Consider the following 25,972-nt stretch of genomic DNA (forward strand, 5'->3'; position numbering starts at 1 on the left):
TGTTAGAGGGGACGAAACTAAGGCTCAGAGAGAGTGGATGCCTTGACTGTCACCTTTCAAAGTCACTGCTGGGAACAATCCCAGTCTTCTGACTCTCTGTCCAATGCCCTCTGGGAGGGAGCAGTCCCTTCCAGGGCACCCGCGCGTCACCTGCACACTATGCCACTTACGACTGGGTTTCTGGCAGTCTTCCTGAATGATCCGGTGGATCTTTTTGTGCAGGTCTTTCTCTTCTCTAGTTACCTATATAGGAAAGATAGTTCAGGAAAAAATGTTCTTACATAGCACAGCAGTTGTGACATCCAGACTCCCAAATAAGTATGCAGGATAGTTTCTAAAGATTCCACCCCCATCAGCTTCCCTACACTAATGATGTGACTTTTGGCCTAGTGTCAAACCAGTTTTGTTCCTCAGCAGCTCACTGCTCAGGAGGTGGCCCTGAGGACATGCCCTTAGAGTGGGTTCACTGGGGCCACGATGGAAAGGAAAACTGGAATTCTGTGTTTTTAAAGGGCTTCTTACTAACTGAACACTTATATTCATAGTATCTCTCTAATTTGTTATATTTTTGAGGGGGGCACCATAATCAGAGTCTCTGATCTCCACCCAGGACTCCTTGCTCTGGGCCCGGACTCCTAACCAAAGGGGAAAACAAAAGAAGAAAACAACTGCCAGGAACAGAGCAAATCTAGCCTACCACTGACACACTGTCTGCTCTCAAAGGCAGACATCACCAGGCTTCTTTTCAACCAGTCCAGGGAAAGGGGGAAGCTGCAACTAAATAGGGCTTCACTTTCATGTTCAACAGCAAACCTAACAACAACAACAACCACCGGTGAAGAAAAGGACGACAGAAGAGGAAGAAATGATGGGGAAAGAGGAAGAAATGATGGGGAAAGAGGGAGAGAGGGGAGAGGAGAGAAAAAAACACAGACGGGAAAAAAGAAAGAAAGTGTGCAGAGAGGTAAGTTTCCACTGCAGAAAGCCCCCATGCCTGTGGGCCTGACTTAGCATCCCTCAGTTCCCAAGGTGATTGTGATGGCTAAATAAGGTCATGTAAGCCCATGGGCTGGGCTGGACAAGAAGTACTGACATGACAATGATAACCGTTTTCCTCAGGCTGGGCCTGTGGAGAAAGGAAACATTCCCACACACAATGAGTGGAAGAGGAGGGGCGGTGTCAGAGAAGGGGACAAGGGACCTGCTCTTGCTCCATCGCCCCATTCTAACTCACAGTGATTCATAGGAGGAAGTGCCCCAGCCAGGCAACACCTCAGCCTGGGCGGTGGCCTATGGCTCTGTTGTTCCCCAGGAATGGCTGCTCACTACAGATCCTGACAGAGCCCCAGAGCCCCAGGAACATGTGTCTCAGAGGGGGCTTGACCTGAGCTGCCGGCCTGGTGGGACAACTCCAGCCAACTCCCTGGTGCCTACCCATCCCAGCCCACCCTCTCCCACAGGTGGATCAACTCTACCAGAAGCAGCACTGAAAACCAGTCTTGATTTTTAAAACCCTCTGAAATGGGGAATCGGTAGAACAAATCAACATCAGGAAACATGCTACTGAGGAAACCTTCCCCTCAGGAATTTCACTCCTAAGTAATGACATTGATCTATCTCTAGGAGACTCACACTTTCTGGAAGCCACATCTATGCTGACGACATCAGTGGCCCTCAGAAGGCCCATTTTCAGCTGGGCTCCTCCAACACTAAGGGCATACAGCAAGAGGAGGCCTTTTATATCAGCGAGGGAAACCAGGAAGCAGCCATTTGTATATTCCTCAGAGGTCAACTGGCACAGCCTTTAGGGAGGCCAATGGGATTGTGTCACCCAGAAGCTTAAATGCTCATGTCCTTTGCTCCTGGAACTCTTCCTTCAGGAGTTAATTGTACAGAAATATAGACATGAGATCACAGGGACAGCTGTGCAGAAAGGGCCACAGCAGCACTCTCTGTAACAGCAAAAGTTGGAAACACGATAAATGTTCCCTTACAAAGGTATGGACAAAAAAATTATATCAAGTACCCAAGCATGGAATATCATCAGGGTGTCAGAAAGAATGACGTAGATTCCCAATAATGTGGAAAGGTGTCTGCGAGATGCTATTTTGGTACCAAAAAAGTTGCTGAGCATTATTAGAGCAGTAGTTCTCAACTGTCCCAGAGGACATTTGGCAATGAGTGGAGGCATTTTTGGTTGTCATAATGGGGGAGGTGTCATTGGCAATGAGTGAGGGAAGGTCAGGGATGCAGCTAACCATCCCATCATGCACAGGCTAGTCCCCACGGCAATCACTGGACCCACTTAGTGTTGAGGGTGAGAATTCCTGATTTAGAAGATGATTACTATTTTTTTTTTTTTTTGGTAAAGTGGGAGAGCTACAGGAGTGTATTAGTGCATCTGTAAATGTACAGGTGAACCTCCAGAAGGATGTATGGCTGTAAGAGGTAGCTCAGGGAAAGGTAAGGATCAACATTTACTCCTGACTTAATATACCTCCTTCATGATTTTTTTAAAAAACAATAAGCAGGTATTCATAATTAATAAATATATTAATAATTGAAACTATGAAGGAAAAATTAAAATTGTGGGTCTCTTACATGGTACAGGTTATTAAAATCACCACTTTTCTGGAAAACGAGTCCTTTTTCCTGTAGCAGCTGAATAGCATTCTTAAATACACTATGAATTGCCTTGGAAGGGGTGTCATTCTTAAACTCCACCTGTATAAATAGGGGAAAAAAAAAAAAGAAGAAAAGAAGTAAGGCACTTTCAGGCACCTAAAAGCAACTTCCCAGACCAACTGGTTTGTGAATTTGCCCAACAGGTTTTTAATCTGCTGAGTCAAGATCAAGGCATGTACCAGCCTAGCAGGAGGGCTAGAAGTTTGCTTTGGCAGGATCACGCTTGATAACTGCTGTATATTTCAGCTGTGATTTGTTTAATTCGGTGATATGGAGTGGAAGACCAGGAAGATACTCTTGCTGTTGGCTGGTCTTTTGTATACACACTGGCTCTTTCCTTCCGCAAGACCAACTGGCAGAAATCAAGCATTGGAGGCCTGGGAGAGTAAAAGCACGGCTTCAGCTGTGAAGCAGGAGGACTCATCTGAAATGGCTCTCGGTAAATATAAACAATATGTGATGCTTCCTTTCCAAAAACTTTGCCTCAGCTGACCCAGGGGATTTTTTTCCAGCCTGGTTTGAAGACATCAGTCTCAAGGGCAAGGCCTCTCTACTCGTCCCTTCTACAAGCCAGCAGTTCTTCTGGACAGGAATCTGTGTCTTTCTTGTCATTTTTGAAAGAGCAATGACAGACTCATCCGATTCAGGAAATGGAAATGGCTCCCAGACTCAAAAGTTGGCTGGCTGCATGTGCTGAGCCTTAGGCTCCAGCCAGGAACTGGGCGGCTCCCTGAAATCTAGCTTCTCTTCACTCCCAAACCAACTCAGTGTTCATCTGGCTGTCAAAGATACAATGGTTTTGCCAGACATGGTGCTGCACACCTGCAATCCCAGCCACTCGGGGCTGAGGCAGGGGAATCCAAGTTCAAGGCCAGCCTGGGAAACTTAGCTTAAAAAAAGGGGGTACAGTGGGGTAGGTGAGGATGTAGCTCAGTGGTAGAGCGCTTGCCTAGTCCACAGAGGTCCTGGGCCCAATCCCCAGCGCCATGGGGTAAAAAATGGTTTTGGAAGGTCTGCCTATCATGTTTCTGGATTTGCTAAGGGCCACAAAGGAAAAAACAGAAAGGGGGAAAATGCTCTAACCTCTCTCCCACCTCTCAGCTAGGGAACCATCACAGTGACTTTTTGTTAAGCTTTTGTTTGTATGAGGAGGGAAAGTGCCAAAGCTCTCAGGTTTCACCATCATTGTAAGCATCTTTAGTCTCCTGGGGATCTATTAAATGGAATTCAATTTAATGACACTGACCTTCCCAACCAGAGCAATGTGATGGACTAATTCATAATTAATGGAAAAAAATCGCTTCCAAAGACAAATAAATACGATGCCACAACCATTCCATTTCAAACATACAGCGTTGGGCAGGCACGATTTTCTGCTCTAAGCTTTTTGAGAACGATAGCACACGCAAATGTCCCCACAGATCATTTTGAATGGAGGAGTCTTCAGTCCTCAAAGAGTGCTTAAGTCTCTGTACTTAATTACAACTACCACAGAAGAGCCAGCTTCAAGTGAAGAATGTGGGCTTTGCTGAGCCTTAAAGTTTCCTTGCAAATATGCTGATAGTCATTAAAAGTCCTAGGAGGTTAATTTGGCTTTGAGCCTCCTCTGAATGATTAAATGGGAAGAAGGTCAATCTCGCTGTCAGGAGACAGCTGGAAAGCTGCAACTGTTTAGAAGCAACCTTGGCAAAGAACAAAGCACCCAGCCGTGACCCTCCCCACCTGGGTGCTTTCTGAAATGATATCCCTCATCTCTCTGCATGAAATCCTGGGTCACTGGGCACACAAGCATGTTGGCAGGAGGAGGTAATTAGGTGCATGAACAAAATCGAGAAGCAGCGGTCATGCCTAGGAGGTCGGGATGGTGACCTGGTTGGTGTCTATTCCACCAGAATCCTGAAGAAAAGCTTTGGTTACTTAGCAAAAGTGTGTTCTCAGCAGCCCTGTTGGCAATGGGAGGACTGGAAAACATGTTAGTCCAGAAGGGAGGAGACTGGTTAAATACATAAACCAATCTTCCAGGAGAGGTAACAAGATTATTACACAGGGGCAGATCAGGATGTCCACTAGGAAAGGAACTGCAAGAACTGCTCAGTGAAAAGAGAGGTCAATTATATGCTGCCATATGAGGGAAAAAGGAGAGAGAGACTCGACTACCTACAGTTTATATATTCATCAACTATATTTAGGAGGACATGCAGGAGACTGGCCATGGGGCTTGTCTCTGGGGACAGGGACAAGGTGAGAGGGAGGATGGGAAGAAATCTACTTTTACTTTACTACCTTCTGAGACCACTTGACTTTTTAACAACCATTCATTCATTCCTTGTATCAACAAATAATCACTGAGAATCTGCTTCATCCAGCCCTGTTCTAGGGCCTGGGTAGAGGGCACCCACACAATGCTAGGGATAAAAATCAAAATGAAAAAATTTAAGAGGGAGAAGGTATTTCATTCCATGGAGGGCAAACAAATGCAGTGACATCATAATGTCACAGATCTGAATGTAACAGGGTGGGACAAGTGGTGGTCAGGGCAGATGGCTGGGGGAGCAAGGTGATATTTAAACTGAGATCATTCATTTATTTAAAAGTAAATAAATATGAGTCATGTCACAATGAAAACAAACCTAAGAATAGTAATAAAAGGGAAAGCCTAAAACAAGTCTCCAATAATTCAAACACACACCAAACAATCAAACAAGTTCATCTGTTATACTAAAAGTGAAAAAACAGGGACAGATCTCTCCAAGAGCATTACTTTAGCATTCCCTGAAATTTTTACTTATAAACCAACTGAATACAACTTTGTCTTTATTTAAAACTCCTAAAACATGTCAGATCAACCTTATTTTTGACATGCCAAAAAATCCGGGTTCAAGTTCAAGAATCATCTTGCTGATCAATAAGTAATTCTGGGGCTGGGGTTGTGGCTCAGTGGTAGAGAACTCACCTTGCAAGTGCAAGGCCCTAAGTTTGATCCTCAGCATCACATAAAAATAAATAAAATAAAGGTATTGTGTCCAACTACAACTAAAAAATAAATATTAAAAAAAAAAAAGTAATTCTGGATGCAAGATAATGACCTCCCTCTCATCTCCTTCTCCCTCATTTGGCTTCTGCTAAGATGAAATACCCATCTCAGTGAGTACTAACAACTAGGTGCTATGACCTGAGCCTATTATTATCTTTTTCAACTCAAAGATTAAGGGCAATGAGATTAAGTAAAGAGGTGGAAAGGACAGGTCTAGCCTCATTTCAAATTCTTAGTGGTCAGTGACTTTTCCAGAATAGAAACAGCATGTGCTGGAAGGGTGACCTCTGCCCCTGGGTCCACCCTGTGATTCTTGACATCACAGTCATGTTCACCCACACCCTTCAGCTGCAGACTTGGGGCTGAGGCCCAGAATTCTCACATGGGCATGTGGCACTCACTTGGTCGGAGCAGGTGCTGTGAATCACGGGCTGATTGGCAAGAGTCAGCAAAGATGGCACCATTTCCAGCTCCTGCTGGTAAAAGGTTTGTACTCTCTTCTCCACGAGGAACTCTTTGATTTTTTCACTCAGCAAACACGTGAGACTGGTAAGGTCTCGGGCTTCTGGATTGCTGCCAGGGGAAAGTTTTTAAAAATCCCTGAAGAAAACCATCACCTTTGTTCCTTTTTGGTGTGCACAAGGCAGAAAATTAGGTAGAAGATGCAATATTATATTGAGACTTGTTTTTGACAGAGATACATACAGTGAATACTGTGTGGCTGCTTAAAATTATGAGAACCAGGGTTGGACATGTGGCTCAGTGGTAGAACAGTTGCCTAGCACATATAAGGTCCTGAGTTCTAACCCCAGTACCACAAAAAAAAAAAAAAAAAAAGATTATGAGAATTAAAAAAGACATTCATGGTAGATTAAGAAAAATGTCAAGCTTCAGAAGAAATGAAACCTATATGGTTTCATTTTTGTAAAAGAAAAGGACAACCTACAAAACATATATGTGGCATTTATGTTCATGCATGCACAGAAGGAAAGAGTCTAAGAGGAAACAGCTGCCAGGAACAGTGGCAACCTCTGGGGAACAGGACTGAGGGGACAATTTCTATTTTATACATTCTAGGGTTTGCACGTTTCAGAAAACATAATTCCTGAAATTCACAAGTTAAAAAAAATTAAAGGAGGGCTGAGTGCAGCACAGCGGTAGTAGAGTGCTTATCTAGCATGCATGAGACTGTGGGTTCAAATCCCCAATATCACAAGAAAAAGAAAGGGGCCATTGTAAAAAGTCCGCCTTTCTCTCCTTCTCCCATCCCGCCCCAGCCTGCATCCTCTCCTGGTTCTCTGTAATTCTTCCCATATACTAGCAAATATCCATATATTCTCATTCCTCCTGGGGTTGGCTTTGTTTTGTTGCCTACCTAAAGGAATAAAATCATCCCTGGTGGAAAACAACTGACGTAGGTTTTTTGCAGGATTTTGGTTATGATGTACTATGGTATAATACTTTGTGATGTGCCTCAGAGCTGTTTTCTTCATGTTTCTTGCCCTGGGGTTTGTTGAGCTTCTTGGATCTGTGAGTTTATAGGTTTTCACAGATTGGAAAATTTCAGCCATTATTTCTTCAAATATTTTTTTTTCTGTGCTCTTCCCTCCACTCCTTCAATGATTTCAATTACACGTCTATTTTCCTGACTTAACCTCTGCAGATGAGGAAATGGAGGTATACGGAGGTGAGAGCCCCACAGCGCTCAAGTGGAAGCTTCAGGCCTGGCCCAGGCCGACCCCAGCCTCTGGCTCCCACTGCTCAGCTGCACTGCTGCTGACTCACCCCTGACAGTGGTAAGACCCAACTTACCCTCCTGCTGCTTCTTCCTCTAGAGCTGGACTGTGGAAGGGCTGGTCGTAAACTCTCCTGTAGAGAGTGGGCAGCTCAAGCATTCTTGCAATTTGAATTTTCCACACTGGATCATCCACTTTGTCTAATAAGGCCAGGAAAAAAAAATGTCAGAAATTACACTGAGATCAGTTCTTTCCCATGTCCATGCTACTACAAGGACAGCAGTCTAGATGCACTCCCAGCCTTCCTGTGAGGGTGAAGGCAGTGTCCCGTCATAGGTACAGCCAGGGAGCAGAAGGAGACTACAAGGAATATTGGTACAGATTCATCTGATACTCTGGAGGACCACAGAGGCTGTCCTTGAGACTTCCAGCTAAAAAATCAGCCACGGGAGATAATGCAGGACTGTCCTATTTCTAATTAGCTGTTTTCATTTAAAGTCAAAGGATTGGCCAGGCATAGTGGCACATGCATGTAATCCCAGCAGCTTGGGAGGTTGAAGCAAGAGGATCACAAATTTGAAGCCAGCCTCAGCAACTCAGCCAAGGAACTTAGCAACTTAGTAAGAACATCTCAAAATAAAAAAAAATAAAAAGGGCTAGGATGTAGCTCACTCCTGTGTTCAATTTCCAAATAAACAAATAAACAAACAAAAGTTTATGGACTTAATGGTGTTCAGGAAATTTCCCTCATTTTGAAGAATATGAACTCTGCCCTAATGGATTGACACTTAGAATTTCAAAGTTCTTTGGAAACGACTATGTTGTTAAAATAAACTTGCCAACTATATATAGCCAATAATTTATTTTCTTTCCTTATTTACTTATTATTAACTTTCTTCCAAATAAAATTGTGAAGTTCTGCTTTTCTAAAAAAAAGCATGTTATACAATATAATTCCCCCCATTAGAGTGAAATCTTATTTCACTGGACTCACTCCCAGAATAACAACCAATTTGACAAAAACTTCTTGTGCTTACAATAAGCAGTGGCACGAATTTCTCGCTCTTCTCTGTATGTGCGGATGTAGCCTCTGATTCGGATAATGTCCCCAAGTTCTACCTTGGTTCTCTGCTCAATGGTCTCTTGAAGCTTCTTAAGCTGTGAGGTCAGACTAAGCTCACTTGCTGCACTTGGACCAGCTGCAGTGTGAAGGGGGCAGAAGAGAGAGAGGTTTAACGCCATCACTCCACCACACTGCGGACAAAGTTCAAGAGCAAGACCCACACAGCACATTTATTCTCCTTCTGATCAGTTGCTATACTATAGGAAATCCTTGTAACCTTTGAAATCCTCAACTGAACAGTAGAGGTATAAGATATAGCTGTAATTATTCAAAAGCAGAGAGAAGGAGTCTGGACAGGCCAAGTAGGCAAGCTCCAGGGCAGTCTCGAGGCCTTCTTTCCCACCTCTGCAATGCTAGCAGTCAGGGCTCTACAGGGTCTATTTAGAGCTCTAAATAACCCTCTAAGGTGTCCCTGCAAACAGCTGTCCTACCTCAGTGCTCCACATCCCAACCCCTCACCTCTCATTCATTCTCTTACACACTCAGTCATTCATTCTCATACAACTCAAGAATACACCCTTATGGGCTGGGTGTCGTGGCATACACCTGTAATCTCAGCAGCTCAGGAGGCTGAGGCAGGAGGATCTTGAGTTCAAACCCAGCCTCAGCAATTCAGTGAGGCCCTAAGCAACTCCATGAGACCCTGTCTCTAAATAAAATATAAAAAAGGGCAGAGCTGTGGCCGAGTGGTGAAGCACCTCTGGGTTCAATCCCTGGTAATGTCATGGTGAAAAGAAGCCAATGCACACTCAATCCTAAATAATCTCCACCCCTCAATTTTTTTAAATTTCCAAACCATGTTAGTTAAAAGAACAGCCATGGATGTTCAGGTAGACAGGTGCTACTCTTAAACCTTTTCAATGTTTCAGCACATCCAATCCTCACAACTACTCCCACATATTACTAGCCCTATTTCAGAGAAAGAAACTGAATCACACAGAGATCAAGCAACTTTTGCCCAAATGAAGCTGCAGCTTAGTCGCTGGCTGCAGAGCCTTCTCACTGATCCTTTATTCTCTGTTGCTATCCCAAGAGGTTCCTACATTTTCCATAGTCAGAGATGATTGGTGTAAAAGATTGTATGTTCTGCTGTTCTGCCAGGCGAGGTGGTGCACACCTGTAATCCTGGCAAATGGGGAGGCTGAAGCAGGAGGATTGGGAGTTCAAAGCCAGCCTCAGCAACTTAGCCAACTCAGAGAGACCCTGTCTCTAAATAAAATACAAAAAAGGGGCTAGGGATGTGGCTCAGTGGTTAAAGCACCCCTGGGTTCAATCTTGGTACCAAAAAAAAAAAAAAAGGATTGTATGTTCTGTTTTTCTGCCTACCATAATTCCAAATAGGACAGTCCTGCATTATTCCCCCTGGCTGATTTAGTTGCAAGTTTCAAGGACAGCCACTATGGTCCTGCAGAGTGTCAGATGAATCAGTACCAATGCTCCTTCTAGTCTCGTGTATCCACACAATCTACAGAACTCAGCATTTTAATTAACAATATAGCATTATCTTGCCGATATGCTAGTTTATTTTACTAGTCTCACTAAATAGCCCCTCCCTTTAAAAATATTTCTTATTTTGGTGGAACTGTGGATTAAACTCAGGGCCTCATGCACAGTAGGCAAGCACTCTACCACTGAGCTACATTCTCAACCCCTCATTTTTATTACTTTTGTATCACTAGCATTGAGGGGGGGGGGCAATATAGGCTAGAGGTCAGCATTTGACTCCTGGAGTCAGAAAGACCTGACTTGAATCTCAGTTTACCTGTTGTTAGCTGTGTGACCTTGGGCAAGTTGCTTAACCTCACTGTCTCTTCTTCTCCACTCATACATCTCTTGTTTCTTCAATTATGAACTGGGGATAATGGTAGAGTACCTCATACATTAAGGTATTGTGTATGATCTAATTTAACCCTTAACACAATGCCAGAATATCAGAAATAATTAATGTATGGTATTTGTGATAATAATTCAGATCTCTAGACAAATTATTTTCTTTGGGGTCTTTCGTTGGGGATTACTGGATAAAAAGTGTACAAACAATGTACAGTTCATGGCATACTGTCAGAATGTTTGCCAGAAAAAAGTCTGGCAAACCCCAGCCACTCTGCCTTGAGATGATGTCACCAGTGACGCACGTGCACGTCCTCACGGCTCCAACGCCGGCTTCAGTCACTGGGGCCTCTAGTGCCTTAATCAACACATCATGACTCCATGAAGTTTTATTTTGCTTTTAAATCACAAGAGTGGCTCCGTGTTTTTATGTGAGATTATCTCCTCTCTGTATTTCTTTATAGATCTGCCCTTTATCTCTTTAGCTTTTGTTAGTTCCTATTAAATCTCAGGGAAGGATTATCAGTGATGTTTATTACATGCACTCTCCTCACTCCATTGTTTTCCTTTTTATGTTTAGGGGACTTCATTCTACTGTATAACACCTTGAAAAGATCTTGATTTGTGAGAACATCCCTCTTGTCATTCTTGATAGCAGCCAGGGACTTATGAGAGCTTAATGTGTTTATTGGGATAAATATACAACTCTGTCTTCTTTGGGTTGTTCGGTGTAAGCTACAAGACAGCAATCAAGGTGAACTCTTTTTAAATACTGTTATCTACCTGAGGCAACAACTTTTGCTAAATGCTGATTTATTTCTACTGTCATATTATTTCTGGTTTGTATTCTAATGGTGTTTCTAAAATGGAGCAAATCAAATCTCTCTTTTGGTCTCTGAATCAAATTTTTCTGCTTTTTGACCTAAAACAATTTTGAAACCGTGACTTTGTAACAAGCAGAGGCATTAATTTTGATACATTTGCCATACCCAGGGAAGCCAAGGGAGAGCAGGGACCTTGCACACGCAGTAACCAACACCTAGGAGATTAAACACACTTGGTATTAGTGTTGCTCAGCTTACTGGGTTTCTCTTCAGAAAACATCCAATAATAACTTCCCAGAAGGCTCCTCCACCCATTATTTATTTATTTATTTTTTATCCCCAGGCCGCCTTCTTCTTGGGCTGAGTTTTAGAGGTATTTATAAATTTCATTGCCCATTACACAGACATTATAGGTGACATAATAAAAAAAGGCTTCATATAGCACCACTGAAATTATCAGGCTGACAGTTGGTCTGCGAAAAAGAGGCCCAGCTCTCACTGCAAGGGTGAGCCAAATTGCCAAGAGAAGGCTCCAGCGTGTAATTTAATGAATGTAATGAGACGGCTGGAGCCTGACAGAATTTCATTTTAAATAGTCTATTCCATCTTGAACGATAAATCCCCTTTAACATTCTAATACTAAAGGCCAAGCTTTCTTAACTTTGCTCATAAGCAAAGCACATTCAATGTGACATTTATGGGAGCTAACATTATATTCTTATGCTTTAATTAAGTGGAACATGACTAATTTTGACTTAGACTAAATTTTGTTTTAAAAAATGTCTTCATTGGCCACTTTCCAATGGAAAGCTTTTAAACTTTGGGCAATTAAATTAAAAGGAGAGAATGGGCAAATTGGGAACAATTTAAAAACATCACTTCATGGGTAATATGATAAGAATCATTTTTAGGGTTTCTCTGGATACTCTTATCCTCTCTATTTGCAATTTCAAATTAAGGCTACTCTCAATTCAGCTATTCACAGATATTTTTAAAAACTTACTCTCAATATTCTTAGTATTACATTAGCCATTTTATTAATCTAAAAATTACTAAGTGTAAGAATTACATAATATTCCTGGTGATGCCATTTCTTATTAGAGTTAATTTTAAAAACTAAAATAATATTTAAAACCATCATCCATAGACCAAATCCATTTACAACCTGCTTTTATAAATAAAGTTTTATTGGGACACAGTTGTGCCATTGTTATGTATTATCTATGGTTGCTTTTATATTAAAATGGCAGTATTAAGTAGTTTGACCTAAAGTATATGGTCCACAAAGTAGGAAGTATTTATTGTCTGACCCTTTACAGAGAAAGTCTGCTGACTCTCCATCAAAATCAAGTAATATATACCTTCTGATTAAAGATTGTGACAACATCCATAAATCTACAAATGATATCAATACTGCTATGATTTGAATGTTTTTGATCCCTTCCCAAATTCATGTTAGAAACTACAACTATATTAGTCAGCTTCCCATCACTCAGAGGAAATACCTGACACAGACCATTTATGAAGGAAAGAGGTTTATTTTGGCTCATGGTTCTGGAATTTCACGTGCAAGATCAGGCAGCCTCATTGACTTCTGGTGAGCAGTGCATGTCAGAGTGAGCAATCATGCATTGAGTCAAAAAACAAAGCAAGGGAGAGACCTGGGTACATAGTCCCTTTGAGGGCATGTCCCCAATGACCTAAAGACCTCCCCCTGGCCTCACAGCTTATGGTCCACAGCACCAGGATCAGGCTTTTATGCATGGGTCTTTGGGGGTCATTGATCCAAACCACAACAGCAACATAACCCATGTTGGGAGAGGGCCTGGGAAGGGTTAGGTTATGGGGTTAGATTAGCAGAACTGGATTAATGCCACTGTCAAAAGGATTCTCTAGTTTGCTCTTCTGCCATGGGAGGAACCGTGCTCCTCTCCCATGGAGGACTCAGCACTCAAGGTGCCACCTCAAAGTGGGGACTAGCCTTTACCAGATGTCAAAACCTGTCAGCACACAAATTTTAGATTCCCCAGCTTCCAGAACTGTGAAGAATAAACTTGTTTTCTTCTTAAATAAATTACCCAGTTTCAGATACAAAGTAGTAACAGCACAAAACAAACTTAAGAAAATACCCTACATACATGAAAATCCAGATATTTGATTGTCTTACAAGTTTATTTTTTACCTAAAAGATAATCTGCATAAAAACCTGTTATCCTCCTTAAATTTATCTGCAGAGCTCATTGATTTAGATGTTCCCAAATTTGGAATGAAAATGCCAAAGTTACGTGAAACTGATGGCCAAATTCTAAATGTATTTATATCAGGAAACTAAGCAAATGAGCACACCACTGCTTGGTAGAGTCAAAGTAGGAAGTTGAGATTTTGACACCTATTGGCAAGGAGGAAAGAAGAAGCCACTGCAAGCATCACACACCTCTTGACATGTATAGCACAAGTCACTAAACAGCCCCATGTGCAGGGCACCCTGCTGAATCATGTTGTAAAACAGGAAAACCAAGAGGCCAGTTTCTGTACCTTCTCTAAAGCCAAAAATGATCACGAGTAAAGCATGATGCAGTTTAAATATTATGAACTTAACTTTAAAAATTATCCCAGAGGAAGCCAGGTGCAGTGGCGCACACCTGTAATCGCAGCGGCTTGGAGGCTGAGGCAGGAGGATCGTTGAGTTCAAACCTAGCTTTAGCAACTTAGTGAGGCCCTAAGCAACTCAGTGAGACCCTGTCTCTAATAAAATATAAAAAAAAGGGCTAGGGATGTGGCTCAGTGGATAAGTGCCCCTGGTTCAATCCCTGGTATGGGGGAAAAAATTATTCCAGAGAGCTGGGGGTGTAGCTCAGTGACAGAGCGTTCTCTTAGCAAGCAACAGGACTTGGGTTTGATCCGCAGCACCATAAATGTTATTTCAGTTATAGTCACTGTGTTCAATACACAATTTTAAAGTTGTTTTGCAGTTTATAGTATTTAGTGGCTATCTTCCAAAGGAATCTCATCTTAACAACAAGAATTTCTATCTGGCATTTGTTTGACTGTGTTAGAAATTTCAAAAAATCTAGATCATGGTAGCATAGAAGTGAGAGACAACCACATAAGAGCAGGGGCCTTTAAAACGTTGGTCTTGACTTACATAGTAGCTACCAGTGTAAAAACAAATCACTGATTCCCCCAGGATCCGTTCTAATTCCTGCAGTTTAGGAGGAAGTGAGCACCAAAAAGCTGGGAGAAAGAGAAGCCATGCCCTTGACCAAGGTGCCAGTTTTCAGAGCAGCAAAAGCTCTGGATACAGTGCTTCAAGTCCATCCCTGTAATTCACAGAAGATCAATGTGAATATTTAGCCCTGTAGCCATTCTCCAGTGAGGTGCTTTGAGTAAAATCCACTGCTTAGCTGAAAAGCAAAGGAACACGACAAATAAAATTACCTGAAGAAGATTCAGGACGGCTTGACTTCTTCCAGCAGATACAGTTTATTACTCCAGTGCTGTCGTCCACTGCAAGAGAAGTGTAAACGGGCAGAGGAGCAAGGAGGGCAGAGCTGGTGAGTGCACATGTCATTACAGCATTCAGCCTTACTGAAAGATGACATTTTTCAATAGCCGACAGGGGCAAATCCCTTATCAAACTCTCCCTCTGTCTTTAGAAACAATCTCTCGCCATACACCAGCATGAACTGCTTGCCTGTGCACGTGAGCACAACACACAATCCCAATGGGATGCATCCAACATTTCGATTATTTTACCTCAAGGGCACTGTATCTAGTCTACACCTCTCTGCTAAAAGTGGCATCCTCAGGAAGCCCCGTGCAAAACTTTCAATCACTGCCCACACACAACATTAGCCTTTTTTGCCCTGCTGCAAGCAGAAAGCATCACGTGGTCTGTGGTCAGGGGCATGCAGAGCAATGCCTCTGTCACCACTTCTCTTTGACTAGCATGCTGACTTCCCAAAACAAAGCATTCCACATCACTTGGCCTGGGTTTCTCTTTGTGGAAGGGCTGCTGTCCCACCCTTACCCCTGTAGGGGGTATAAGGAAAGCCAAGCATGTCCCAGAGGGCAGACTTTTATTTCCATAAGATAAAATAATTATATCTTGGTCACAAAATCCATATTGGTCTGACTTATTTTATTCCTGATTGTGGGGGGAAAAGTCAGACAATTTCCATGGTATTTGGATTTGTAACTGTAGAGAAATATGGATGTTTGCTTGGGAAGATGGAAGATTTTTCTTTAACTAATTTTTGACAAATTCAGAAGAGAAGTTGTTAAATATGGGCTCAGGGGGGCCTCATGATTTTTAAAAATATCATCAAGTAGTCTGATGTAAAAGCATATGTAATATATAGAAGAAATATAAATAAAGCAAAAATGTTTTATTGCTAGCTTAAATCTCTGTTGCAATATGCTGTAAATACTTCTCAGATGGGTTGCATTTTGTTAATTTTTCTTAAGATAAGAAGATACGGGTGAACACTTTCAACCGGAGCTTCCAGCTGGTAGGAAACACTTTTTAAAGCAGAACCTAAAAATTAGAACTCATTTGAAAAAACAGTCTGATATGTTTGCTGACCTAAAAGCCAGTAATGGGTAGCAATTTTCCAGATGACAGGGTTGGTGCTTTATATGTAAAGAGCTCATATAAATTAATAAGAAAAAGACCAAGACCAGAAGAGGAAAAAATAGCAAATTCGTAGAAAATATAAAAAATATAAAACTTCCCAATAAGTATATGTCAGTGTGCTAAACTCACTAGTTACCATTTTTTAAAAAGCAAGTTTAAATAATCTCTCAATTACTAGATTGACAAATATTAAAACACTGATATTCTCATATGCTGTTAGTACTAAATTTCTAAAGAGCAAGCTTGGAGAAATTCATCAAATTTTGAAATGTGTATGTGTATGTAAGTGTGTGTGTATACACACATATGATTGATTTGGCAATTACTTCCAATAAATTAAACTGAAGAGGAAAAAAAGAACAAATACACGGATGTATATATCTTGTATAAATCTATTGCTCACTGCAGTATGGTTTGTAATACTGAAAACTGGAAATAACTAAATGTTTATAAACAGGCAATTGGTTAAATAAATTAGAATAAGTATATGAAAATAAAAAGTTATGGGCTGGGGGTGGAGCTAAGTGGTAGCATGCTTGCCTAACATGTGTGAAGTCCTGGGTTCGATTCTCGGCACCACTATGACTAAGTAAAATAAAGGTCCATTGACAACTAAAAAATATTTTTAAAAAAAGAGAGAATAAAAAGTTATGAGAAATCTATGATCACTGCTATTAAAAATATACATGCTTCCCTGCCAAGCAGAAATCTTATGTCCTAAAATCTTATGAATAATCTAACTTATATAAAGCATTAAACAGTGTATTTTAACAGAAATTATTTTTATGATATTAAATGCTAAGAGCAGCATCTTTTGGAGTATGGAGAAGGAATCTCATATTCAATATATACATTAATTATAATTCTAATTTCAAAAACATTAAGAAGAGAAAAACATGCAGTAATAGTGCTAAGGAAATAAGGCATTTCTAGATTTCTTCAACATTAGCAACACTCTAGGAATATCAGGGAAGACGTTCACTAAAACACTAACATTGTTTTGTTTAATTTATAGTGTTTTACATGAATTTTATATACTTTTAAAATCTTTTCATTTTAAATTTTATTTTTTAATGAGTAAATATCAAAAAGAAGCAAAAAAATAAAAAAATCGAGATAAACATTTTGAGTTGAAAAAAAAAAGTATGACCCCTATAGGATCACCATTTCTCTGGCCAATTGAAAAATCTTGATTTATAATGAAAAGTCAAAGAATTAGCAGATGAGTATTATTCTACATTCTGGTCTTGTCTTGAGCTCGAGTGGTTGCCAGGTGCTCTGTACACCACAAGCACTGCTACCAAACCCTCCCTTCCCTGGCTTGTGACCTCTTCTAGCAGACTCTATGCCACAGTCCCCAAGGCCTGCCACTGAATGCCCTGGAAGAGGAGCATGCTGGCAGTGTGGCACAGTGTCCTCCCCAGGAATGAGTCAGTGTGGGCAGAAATACCCCCAGCACAGGCCTGCGGTGAGTCAGGGAGAGCAAGCCCCAGGATAGCAGGGAGTGGCTGCCTGGCAGGTGGCCCGAGAGCCAAACTGGGCCTGAGGACAGAAGGGAGAGAAGCAGTGCTCCACTTGAACAAGCCACACAAGAATTAAAGTTGCCAAACAAAACACAACCCATAAAAAAAGAATCAAAGTTGCAAAAGCATTTCTGCTCTCAAGTGCTTCCTCATCCAGACGCTTGCCACGTTCCCACAGCCCACAGATGTGTTGTGCTCTCATGACACCCACTCAGAGTTGGCTTCTTGGGAAGAGTCAAACATCATTTCAAATTTTTTTTTTTAATGGGAAAAGAAATGAAGTGAAGACCCTTTAGGTCAAGGGCCTAATTCTGAGACCAGGACTAAAGTCCTCAACAATCTCATTTATTTGATCTAAAAAAATAGAAAACTAAAAATCAAATCTAGCTGATTTAGGGGCAGGAGGCTGGAGGAGGAAGAGGATGAGAGAAAGAGGCAATCCAACTTATAAGCAAATTGCAGAGCACACTGGGGTCAGTGCACAGCAGATTGGACCCACAAACCTCCATCAGCAGAGCCTTGAACAAGTTACTGAGCCTTAGTTTTCTCACTACAAAATGGAAATAAAAGCTGTCCTTTCTATTTCAAAAGATGAGGGAGAGAATAACATGAAAAGATGAATGAAGGTGCTTTGTAAACTTAAAGACACTATTATTTCCTCATTGGTATCAAGAGAGGAAGCACTTTATTGTATCATAGTCCACAGCTGAGTGGACTGAGGAACTTAGTAAATGTTTGTTGTCTTGGAGAAAACCAGGACCAGGGTCTTTGATAAAATGAAACAGAGAACAGGTTCCGTATGGTTGTGCCTGACAGAATGATCTATTGCTGATTTAAAAATTTATATATGCTGGGGAAAAAAGCAAAAGACAAGCAAAATCTCTCTCATGTGCTATTTTAATATGCATGAGACTATTGTCTTCAGGAAAAAGAGTAAATGTTGAGGAAATGCAATGACATTGTATCTACAAATGATCAATCATGTATAGACTGCCAATAAATGTTCTTGGTCACAAAGTTTGATTACCTTCTATTATTCCTGAAGTACAGCAATAATGCAAATCCAAGCTGGGGTTGTGGCTCAGCGACAGAGCGCTTGCCTAGCACGTGCAAGGTGCTGGGTTTAATCCTCAGCACCATGTAAAAAATAAATGAGTAAAATGAAGGTATTGTGTCCAACTACAACTAAAATATATATATATATATATATATATATATATATATAAAGAAGAATGCAAATCCAAGATAATACCACAAAAAGTCAATTACAACAAAGGTTTGGAATTCAAGTCAAGCTTCTCACCAAATATCTAACAAAGCCTCTCGACTACAGAGACTCTTGGAGTTGTATAAGGCAATGTATTATAATGCTCAAATAAAACTCAAAAAAATCAAGACCCACTACTCTAAAATCATATTCTAGCAATTCTCTGATCCATAATACAGAAACCCTTTATTTATTTTTTTTCCTTTTTTCTTTTTTATTGGTTCACTATATAGTTGTACATAACGGTAGGATTCATTGTTACGTATTTGTACACGCACACAAAATAACAGTATAATTTGGCCAATATCATTCCCCAGTATTTCCCCTTTCTCTCTCCTCCTTCCTCCCTCTGGTCCCTTTCCTCTGTTCTACTGATCTCCTGTGGCGAGCCAGCCATGGGCTGTGTGAGCTGGGAGCATTTTGAACACACGAAGCAGACTGGACTTACGATGCTGCTCTGTCTGGGCTGTGCACGCAGTTGTCCCTTTTGCTTGCTCTGCCTTTGGTCATCACACAGCACGTGAGATGGGTGTGACCTTCCAAGATGTCAGTCAATCTTCAGACAGCAGACATCCCGAAGCTAGACTCAACCCCCTGAAACCTGACCCCTTGCCTCATTTGAATGGCTTCTCCCCAATAAAATCCAGGTCCCAGGCGTGCTTTTTCTCTTTCTTGCCTGCCTTGTCCCCCTTGGTGGAGCTGCAGCTGAGGAACAGTTACTGAACCCAAAGAAAAGGTAGTTTCTGTGTCTGTGTCTTTATTTAGTCCCCAAATTCACTTGGAGTGACCCTGACCAATTTAGTTGTGTCTTGACAATCTCCCTTCGATTTTCATGAGCACCCCCCAACCCCTTTCTTTTCCTTTTCCTCTCTAACTTCCACAAATGAGAGAAAATATTTGACCCTTGACTTTCTGAGTTTGGCTTATTTCACTTAACATAATGTTCACAAATTCAATCCATTTTCCTGAAAATATCATAATTTCATTCTCTTTTATGGCTGAATAAGACTGCATTTTGAATATATACCACATTTTCTTCTTTCATTCATCCACTGACAGACACCTACATTAGTTCCATAGTCTGACTATTGTGAATTGTGCACTATAAACATGGGTATGCATGATCACTACAGTGATGAAATCTTTAAATCTTTAGAATAAACACCAAGGAATGGTATTGCTGGGTCATGTGGTGGTTTCATTCCTAGTCTTTGAGGAACCTCCATACTGATTTCCACAGTGGTTGTTTCATCATGTGAGTGAAAGGAACTTTTCTGATAGTGGATGTTTATCCCTTTGAGTACCAGAATATTTTTTGTTTTTAACTGTTCTGGATATAAATCTTTTGAAGTTATTTTTACACCTCTCTGTCTTCTTAAAAGGTCTACTTTTTAATCTGGTTTTTTCTTTTTAAGGTATCACTATAAACATATATTGGCCAGGCACTATAGCACATGCCTATAATCCCAGCAACTGGGAGGCTGAGGCATGAAGATCACAAGTTCAAAGCCAGCCTAAACAACTTAGTGAGACCCTGTCTCAAAATAATTTACAAAAAAAAAACAGGGGCGGGGTGGGGATGTGGTTCAGTGGTTAAGTGTCCCTGAGTTCAGAGTTCAGTTTCTGGTACTTAAAAAAAATAGAGATCTACATCTTTATCTGTATCCATACAACTGTCCTTTGTTATTTTTAGCTATGCCTATAGGTATCAGTGTCCTCCCTGTCAATCAGTAATCCTAGACTGCTCTGTTATTTTTCCTACCTTCTGGCTCCCTAGCAGTGGTCCCTTTATAGTATTCCTCAGTATCATTCCTAACTCATTCTTCACTCAGTCTACATGTGGGGCTTCAAGAGCTCCCAGCAGAGGAATGGGCTTTGTGAACTGGCTCCCGATGCTCTGAAAGGCTGCACCTGCTTAAAATTCATTTTTTAGCTAAGTGAGGACCTTCTACATAAACTTGATTTCAGACATCATTGTTCTTACCTGCATAACTGTAGAAAGCATCTTTTTCTCTCATTCCAACGACGGTCCCCAGAATATCTACCTGTTTTATTGGATGGCCATTGTACAAAAATATACCTAAAATTAAAAAAGAGGCAAAGTTCATATAATATATGATTACATTTTCTGCTTCATTAAATGTCTGTTGAGGGAGGGTGTGGGGATGTCAAAACACTGTGGTATGCTATTTGCTGAAATTCCAATCTTAAGAAACAGTTGCCATGCATGCCTATATTCCTAATGGCTCAGGAGGCTGAGGCAGGAGGATCACGAGTTCAAAACCAGCCCCAGCAAAAGTGAGGTGCTAAGCGACTCAGTGAGACCCTGTCTCTAAATAAAATACAAAATAGGGCTTGTGAAGTGGCTCAGTGGTCAAGTGCCCCTGAGTTCAATCCCTGGTAGCCACCCCCCCTCCCCTGCAAAAAGAAAAAGAAACAGTCCTTGCCAAATGGCAAGTTACAAGAAAATTAAAGGTCTTTTCCTCAAGGGTCAGAGGCAGAAAGCTTGGCTTTAAAGAAGTCTGGAGTGTAGAAAAAAACTGATGTTGCCCAACTAGATTTGGTGAATTTGCTTTCCATTGTGATTATAAAATGTACATGTATAAAGACACGAATTGGTGTGAATATACTATGTATACAACCAGAGATATGAAAAATTGTGCTCTATATATGTAATAAGAATTGTAATGCAATCTGCTGTTATGTATAAATTTAAAAAAAAAAGAAAGAAAGAAATGTACCTTCGTGAAGAAGGCTCACAAGGGCCTACCAACAGCCGGCATCTGATGGGACCCACACAGGACTGCACTTTGAGAAAGAGAAAGGAAACCATGAGAAAGGCTTCTGGGCTTTTTTAAACCAGTGCTTTTCTAAGAAACCAGTCATCATTTCTGTGAACTGGCCAGAGCCCTTTTTTTTTTTTCCTTTTGTAAAAAAAAAAAAAAAAAAAAAGGAGATGACACATAGGTCATAAAAAAAAATACTCTTTGGGGCCAGCAGATTATAATTCAAAAACCTCTCTTTTTAAAACTCTGTTTTCAAAACCCAAACTATAGATGCTGTCAGTCAAAGTTCTGCCAGGGGAGAAACCTGACTGGGGAACCCACCCAACCAAACCCACAGCCTTTCTCAGACCTGGTGACAGAGGCAGACAGAGGGACCCTACCTGAGTCCCTGACGCTGATCTGAAGTCCCAAAGTTCCTGCCTTGTGCAGCACCTCTTTCTGGGGCCCTCATATTCTTACCTGAGCTTTCCACTGTAGCTTAAACACTGTGTTCCTGCCACCTGCACAAAGGGTCCTGACTGACCTCCTCTCTGGCCTCTCTTACTGGTAGCTAATAGTTTATTTTCAGAAACAGGTTATAAACTTTTAAATGGCCATTTCTTTCTTTCTTTTTTCTTTTTGGCACTGGGGATTGAATCCAGCAGCACTTTACACTGAGCTATATGCTAGCCTTTTTGTTGATTTTGAGATGGGGTCTTGCTAAGTTGCTTAGAGCCTGCTAAACTGCCCAGGCTAGACCTCAACTTGTGATCCTCTTGCCTCTGCCTCCTGAATCACTGGGATTACAGGTATGTGTCACTGCACCCAGTTTTGGCCGTTTCCTTTTTAAATAAATGCATACAATGTAAACAAAGAAGTCATGGTCACTTCAGGCATCTGGCCATCTCCTTCCTTCCCACCAAGTTTGGTCAGAGCCTATGGATTTCAAGCCACAGTGGGACCTGTGGCCTGAATCCAAACTGTCCCCTGTGGGTGGTTCTCTTGTTCCCCTTTAGGATGATTAGAGATGAGTCACTCATGGCAGAGTCCCAGGTATAGACAGGAGCCCCTGAGCTTTAGCCTGCCAGAGGCACTAAGAGAATGAGATATTTGTCTAAAGAAAGAAAACAGAGTAAATTTAGCCCAAAGCAGACTCCTCTCCGTCTGCAAAGGGCAACTTCTAAAAATGACTTGGTGGATGGGAGATCATCCCCAGGGTAGCTTTGGAAGCCATGAGCTGAAAATGGCAGTCACACAAGGGAAGAAGCCTGAGTCTCCCCAAAAGGAGAGTCACCCCTATCAAGGAATATTTGGGTTGAATGGGAACAAAGTGGATCCACAGAAAAACCATGAAATTTTAAGACCTTTAAGATGGGGGAAAGAGCTAGACAAAAAGTGCTTTGCCTAGATTGAAGTCGATGGAAAAGATGGTGAGGTGACTGGACTAGTGACACAAGCCAAAGATGTCCCCAAGTTGCCTCTCCTCTGATGTTACAAACTCTGTATCTGGTAACACTTGATAAAAATCTGAACAGTTCTTTTCTTAAGGACACGGTAGACTTCTTTGAAAAAAGACAGATGTGGGCCCCACAAACTTTTACCTCGTGAATTGACAATGGCTTGCCTTTGAAAAGATATATAGTCACTTGAGGATGCAACAAAAAATGTTGCGTCTCCAAGGATTGATGCAAGAAAAAAAAACTTATGAGAATCAGGACAAAAGACAACAGCTGTATAAGAAAATAACACATGGTTTGCATTTAAAACTCTGAGAAAATTCACTGAGGAGGAAATACATTGCTTACAAAGACAGAAGAAATGTCTCAAAGTACACGGAAACATGAACCACACAAATAGAGATGCATGGCCTCTATAAGAAGAGGGCCAAGGACACAGAAAAAGAATTAGAGAACCACTTCCTTCCATCAGAGTGAGAGCTCTCCTATGAGAAGAGAGCTCAAGGGAGCTGGATGACAGCCCTGTCAAGTGAGAGAAAGCCCAACAGGCTAGGAAAATGATCACAACAGACAAATGCTAGCTGACACCAAGTTCATGCTCCAGCCTTTTCCAAGGGGTCCCCTTGCTCCTGATGATCCACATACAACCAGGGGATCCCTGGAGCCTCACACCCTTGAGAGGAGAAAGGTCAAGCTGTGACGACTGAGGGACCTAGGGTCACCAATAGATTTCAAACAGCAGACCCTGAACACCCATGACCACAGCAACTTATTTGCCTATTTTTTTCTCTTAAAAGATACTTTTGATGGATCTATTTTCAGATTAACTGTTATTTTACTGATGTATAATTGCTCTTATTGAAATATGACAGCAATAAAATGACTAATAAAATACTTTTAAAATATAGATTCATTTAATATAATCCTTATAAATACAGTCATACCTGGCTATCTATGAGGGATTGGTTTTGGTTTTCCCTTGCTTTAGATGGCCAAAAGGAATTCTCTGACCTACTTTGTCCAATAGTAGGTCTTAAGACCTTCCTCATTTCAAAGGGGTCCTGCCACATACCCTGGAGGCAAGATACTGGATAGACAGGCTAAGAAGAATCTAAACAGAAGGTCCTTGCTGGGTCTCCCCACCTAGTCTCTTAGCATTACATCCTATCCTTATTGTCCAATCATATTTCTCCAGTTATCCATGCTCCCATTATGCCTATGCAAATAAGTCTCCAATAAGATATTTGCCATAAGATAAGGTTTTCAGAGCTTCTAGGTAGTTTAACAGTGGAGATTCCTGGAGGGCAGCACATCTGGAGAGGGCGTGGAAGCTCAGCAGAACTTCTCTCATAACTTAACTATGCATTTCTTCATCTCCATCCTTTAGAATGTCCTTTATAGTCACCCAGTAAATATAAGTGTTCCCTGAGTTCTAAGAGCTGTTCAAGCAAATTAGTTGAACCTGAAGAAGGGGTTGTGGAAACACTAATTTATAGCCACTTTGTCAGAAGAACAGATAAAAACATCCCAGGACTTGCAACTGGCATCAGAAGTTGTGCAGGGGAAGTCTTGGGGACAGAACCCTCAACCGGTGGGATCTGACACTATCTCCAGGTAGATAACATCAAAACTTAAGAGAATCACAAGTTAAAAGCCAGCCTCAGCAAAAGCAAGGTGTTAAGCAACTCAATGAGATCCTGTTCTAAATAAAATACAAAAAATAGGACTGAGGATGTGGCTCAGTGGCCAAATGCCCTTGAGTTCAATCCATCGTACCAAAAAAAAAAAAAAAAAAATTGGACTATAGGATGCCCAGCTGGTTCCATGGCAGAACCTGCTGCTTGCTTTCTGATGGGGAGAAAACCTCACATCTTTTGGGATCTGAGAAATCTTCTGTGTTGTGTATGATATAAGAGCAGAAGAAAAACAAAGCTGTTATTTGTCTAATCTTTGAAATTTGACATTATAGGGACATTTGAAACAAAGACCTTTTTTTCATGTTATGAACTGTTATTTTTAATTGTTTTTTTTTTAATGCAGAAACTCCCCCAAACCTAAGCATTACCACCACCATAGAAACTTTACAATATTTTTATAAGTTCAACCCTAAATTCACAGATTTAGGGAGATGACATTTTGCAATGCAATTCTAACACTAAGTCTCCAGCCAGGTTAAATTTCACAGGTTTAGGATACAAACCCTTACAAGACTGCTCTCACTTCAGGCACTAGCCCCAAGTTTTGAGGGAATCCTCTGACCATCTGCATTCTGACCAACTGGCTATAAATCTAGGGATTCCCATGAATCCCTCAGGTTTGGTAATTTGCTGGAACTTAGAAAGATGTTATACTTAGGAGTACAGTTTAGCACCAGTTAAATGAAGAGGTAGCAAAGAGTAAGGTTTGGGAAGGTCCAAATGTGAAGCTTCTATATCTCCAGTACACATCATCCTCTGACATATCAATATAAGATCACTAGCCAGGAAAGCTCATCTAAGCCTCAGCATACCAGATTGTTCAGGAAAGCAGAAAACTACGGGGGAGGCTGGCTACCTTCCAAGGAAAACTCCAGAATTTTTATTGGGCTTTCATAATGTAGGCATGATTGATTCATTAGACATATGACTGAACTTGACCTCTGAGGGGTCAGGCTGATGGACCTGGCTCCAAACCCCAACCCTCTAATAGTAAGGACGCTCTTTGAATACAGACAGCCCCATCCTGCAACTATAAGCACAGCAGGTGTGGTCCAAGGTGTGGTCCATCCACAACAAAGACATTTCATCACTCAGGGAATTCCAAGGATTTAAAGGTTACCTCCCAGGATCAAGGACAAAGGCCAGTCACATTCTTTATTACAGAACACACATGATTCATGTTTTATCATTTTTTTGGTTAACCTTTGTTATTTTAAGATATTCTCTGCTGTTTAAACATTTCTAAATTTTATAAAGTCTCAAGTTGTCTCTCTCTCACTTTTTTCTGTACCAGCACCACAAAAACAAAAACAAAATGCATCTGAAACACTCTTACCAGTAATGGAGCAAAAATCAGTACTAGTATTTTATTTGTTTGTTTTTAGTACATCATAA

General features: G+C 41.1%; 1 protein-coding gene across 5 annotated transcripts in view; it reads right to left on the reverse strand.

Annotated features, from left to right (window-relative positions):
* Stn1 (STN1 subunit of CST complex) overlaps positions 1-25,972 on the reverse strand; it is a 42,164-nt gene that overhangs the window by 13,197 nt on the left and 2,995 nt on the right. For 4 of the 5 annotated variants that reach the window (XM_046450200.2, XM_046450198.2, XM_046450199.2 and 1 more), the window contains 7 exons: positions 20,643-20,738; positions 14,671-14,739; positions 8,493-8,654; positions 7,532-7,655; positions 6,121-6,292; positions 2,602-2,724; positions 171-243 (listed from right to left, as the gene is read on the reverse strand). In XM_046450200.2, coding sequence (XP_046306156.1) covers positions 171-243; positions 2,602-2,724; positions 6,121-6,292; positions 7,532-7,655; positions 8,493-8,654; positions 14,671-14,739; positions 20,643-20,738 — 819 coding nt within the window. Of the gene's footprint in view, positions 1-170; positions 244-2,601; positions 2,725-6,120; positions 6,293-7,531; positions 7,656-8,492; positions 8,655-14,670; positions 14,740-20,642; positions 20,739-21,399; positions 21,460-25,972 lie in introns of those variants that run through there. The other variant, XM_046450201.2, reaches the window with a different exon arrangement.

This window comes from Marmota monax, unplaced genomic scaffold (genome assembly GCF_021218885.2).
Source record: "Marmota monax isolate L192 unplaced genomic scaffold, Marmota_monax_Labrador192_F-V1.1 WCK01_AAM20220418_F8-fsc00004, whole genome shotgun sequence".
Lineage (NCBI taxonomy): Eukaryota > Metazoa > Chordata > Mammalia > Rodentia > Sciuridae > Marmota > Marmota monax.